This window comes from Solanum tuberosum, unplaced genomic scaffold, assembly GCF_000226075.1.
Source record: "Solanum tuberosum cultivar DM 1-3 516 R44 unplaced genomic scaffold, SolTub_3.0 scf01342, whole genome shotgun sequence".
Taxonomy (NCBI): Eukaryota; Viridiplantae; Streptophyta; class Magnoliopsida; order Solanales; family Solanaceae; genus Solanum; species Solanum tuberosum.
Window position 1 is genome coordinate 134 of NW_006240361.1, and position 3,811 is coordinate 3,944.

The 3,811-nt window shown below is 37.5% G+C and overlaps 1 protein-coding gene across 1 annotated transcript; it reads right to left on the reverse strand.

Annotated features, from left to right (window-relative positions):
- Positions 1–1,374: 1,374 nt before the first annotated feature.
- On the reverse strand, positions 1,375–3,283 carry LOC102593574 (uncharacterized; the record flags this gene model as incomplete). The annotated part of the gene is made up of 2 exons (XM_006367957.2): positions 1,375–1,428; positions 2,093–3,283. Coding segments are annotated over 2 exons (1,245 nt in total), but the record flags the coding sequence as incomplete, so codon positions are not given.
- Positions 3,284–3,811: the final 528 nt, after the last annotated feature.

Consider the following 3,811-nt stretch of genomic DNA (forward strand, 5'->3'; position numbering starts at 1 on the left):
AGGACTTAGGGTTTTAGATTAAGGAATTTTTTAGGGTTTTTAAGGTTTGGTTTTGGAATTTTAGTTTTAGGGTTTTAAAGGTTTTTATTGTTTAGCTCTTCTTAGGTTTTCTTAGGGTTTAGGGCTTCTCCTTTCCTTGTTTGTAAGCAATTACATAAGGAAAAGTTTCAATAAACTCTACCCATTTAGCATGCCTACGACTAAGTTTACCTTGGCTCTTCAAGTATTTTAATGACTCATGATTAGTCTTGACCACGAATTCTCGAGGCCACAAGTAATGCTGCCATGTAGCTAATGCCCTTACCAAGGCATATAGCTCCGTATCATAAGTTGAGTAGTTCAATGTTGCTCCACTTAGCTTTTCACCAAAGTAGGCAATTGGCTTGGAGTCTTGCATCAAAACTGCACATATGCCCTTACCAGAGGCATCACACACAACTTCAAATGACTTAGAAAAATCAGGCAATTGCAAAAGAGGAGCAGAACACAATTTATCCTTCAGCAAGTTAAATGCATCATCTTGTTCCTTTCCCCATGTAAAAACCTTATCTTTTCTAATAACTTCAGTTAAAGGAGCAGGAATGGTGCTAAAGTCTCGCACAAACTTCATATAAAAACTAGCAAGTCCATGAAAACTCCTAACTTCAGTTACACTATTAGGGTTAGGCCATTCTTTTATTGCCTTGATTTTCTCATCATCTACTTCAACTCCCTTAGAGTTGACCACAAAACCTAAGAAAACCACACGATCCACACAGAAAGTACACTTTTTGAGATTAGCAAATAAGCGCTAATTTATAAGAACTTCAAAAACTTATTTTAAGTGCTTTAGGTGTTCATCCAGATTTTGAGAAAAGATCAAGATGTCATCAAAATACACCACAATAAATTTTCCATGGAAATCTTTAAAAACATGATTCATTAGTCTCATAAAAGTGCTTGGTGCATTAGTCAAGCCAAAGGGCATAACTAACCACTCATAAAGTCCATATTTGGTCTTAAAAGCAGTTTTCCATTCATCTCCAGGGTTCATACGAATCTGATGGTAACCACTCTTTAGATCAATTTTAGAAAAGATTTTGGAACCATACAGTTGGTCCAACATATCATCAAGACGTGGGATAGGATGGCGATACTTTACCGTTATCTTGTTGATGGATCGACAATCTACACACATCATCCATGTTCCATCCTTTTTGGGGACCAATAGGACTGGAACAGAGCATGGGCTCATACTCTCTCGAATAAATCCCTTCTCAAGCAATTCTTCAACTTGCCTTTGTAATTCTTTGGTCTCTTCAGGATTGCTCCTATAGGCAGGCCCATTTAGGAAGTTGAGACCCAGGCACAAAGTCATTTGGTGCTCAATCTCTCTCAAAGGTGGCAATCCCCTTTTGGAGTGTCATCAGGAAAAACATCTTCAAAATTCTGCAAAAGAGAAGAAACACTATTTGGCAAAGAAGGAGTTAGTTGTTCAAAATTAATCAATACTTCTTTGTAAGTAAGTAGTATTATGGCAGCCCCTCTCTCCTAGCATTCAAACACTCTTTGGCTTTTATATAAAGGCTCTCATTTTTCTTTTCCTTAGCCTCTTTCCTCTCACCAAAACATTTTATTTTTTACTCACACCCTCTTTTACCTCTTTACTTAGATCGCTGCCCTCTCTCTTTCTCTCGGCCATCTCTCTTTTTATCTATCTCTTGGCCTTTTAATTTCCCTCAAGCTCACTTTTTACCTCTCCCTTTTGTTTTCCCATTGTTTCCCTCAATCATTTTTGATCTTCAAACACTTGAGAAGGAGATAATGGTGCAAGAGTATACTTCTTACCATTATGCAGAAGACTATACCTATTCTTTCTCCCATGATGAGTAGTATCCCTATCATACTGCCAAGGTCGGCCAAGTAAAACATGACATGCTTAAATTGGAACTATATCACAAAGAATCTCATCTTCATACCTACCAACATTGAATGAAATCATGCATTGTTTGTTTACTTTTACTTCTCCACAATCATTCAACCATTGGAGCCTATATGGGGTAGAGCGCTTCATGCATGCAATTCCTAGTTTATCCACCAAGTATGAACTCACCACATTTGCACAACTCCCCCCATCAATAATCATAGAATAAGTCTTCCCTTTTATCCCACACCTAGTATGAAACAAATTCTCTCTCTGCCCTTCATCAACAATACCCAAATTGATAGTCATAATTCTCCTAACCACCCCAATTATACCATCATTAGGCAATTCCAAATCATCTTCCTCACTTACACCTTCTCCCTCTTCTTCTTCCCCCTCACTTTTTTCACTCTCATATTCTCCATTCTCTCTAAGTAGGATGTTTCTTCTACTTGGACATTCATGCATCATATGCCCCCTTCCATGACATTTGTGACATTGAATAGAACTTGAAGGTTTAGAAGATTTAGGATTAAAGGTTTTACCTCCCTCCTCAACTTTACCTTTACCTCTATCATCTTGAGGTTTGGAAGGAGCTTTCCCCTCTTGAGTTGACCATGGCTTCTTAGAGATAGTGTTTGGTCGACTTCTCCATGAGTTATTTTGCTGCTTTTTCTCAATTTGTTTTTCAACTTTTACAGACAAATCAACTAACTCATCTAAAGTTACATATTGTTGTATCTCTACTACATTAGCTATTTCTGTATTTAAACCATTTAAAAATCTAGCTATTGTAGCCTCTTCTTCCTCCATGCAGTTAGCTTGGATCATAGCCATATCCATGCTTTTGAAGTACTCATCCACCGACATGGAGCCTTGCTTCAAGCGTTGAAGGCGAGATTGTAGATCTCTTTGGAAGTATGATGGAATAAATCGCTTTCTCATTACCCTCTTCATCTCTGCCCACGTAGCAATAGGTGGTAGCTCCTCTTGCAATCTGTCCCTAGCAAGCTTTTTCCACCAAGAAGCAGCATAATCAGAAAACTCAACAACAGCAAGTTTAACTTTCTTACCCTCAGAGTAGTTATGGCAATCAAAGATGGCTTCAACTCGTCTCTCCCAATCAAGGTACAAGTCTGGATCCCTTGTCCCCTTGAAAGATGGCATCTTCATCTTTATACTATTTATATTATCATCTTCTACTCTACCTCTTTGTCCCCTCCTATCTCTTCTTTCTAGATTAAATTCAACATCAAAATCATCATTATCATATTCAGGATTTACAAAAGGGATATGGGGTACATTCCTTCTAACTTGGGGTCTAACATTATTTGGGGGTACAACATTATTCTCCCTCCTAATTGCAGCTATGGTGTCATTTTACTCGATAATCATATCCCTCATCTCTTGAAATTGAAGGGTCCATCTCTCAAATTGTTGGTGCATAGCTTGAAGGGTGAAGTCGTTCCTTCCTTTGACCTCGGCTTCTAAGCGAGCCCTTTCCTCATCACCACCTGAATTAGACATCTAAAAAAAAAGATCAAGTATCACACTTTTTAATATGGCTTTTACCCTCTTTTAAAACTCACCCACACTTGCCTTTTTCCACTCAAAATAACCTTTGAACGAGAATACTTTGTAGATTTATAATTAAACCAAAACGTGTATCAAGTTCGTAGTGATAAAGTATGGAATCTTGGGGTACAAAAGGAAAGTAAAGAACTAGTCCTAGAACAAGTAGGATTTAGTTGAAACAAAACACGAATAAAAAGGAACTTATTTTAGAATTATAAGAACAAGAAGAAAAAAATTCCTCTTATTCTTAAAGATCTACAGTCCCCTCTTCTTGCTACCTTCTTGCTTGGAAACAAATTAATGCAAAACTTGGAGAGCAAGTAATAAGATTTC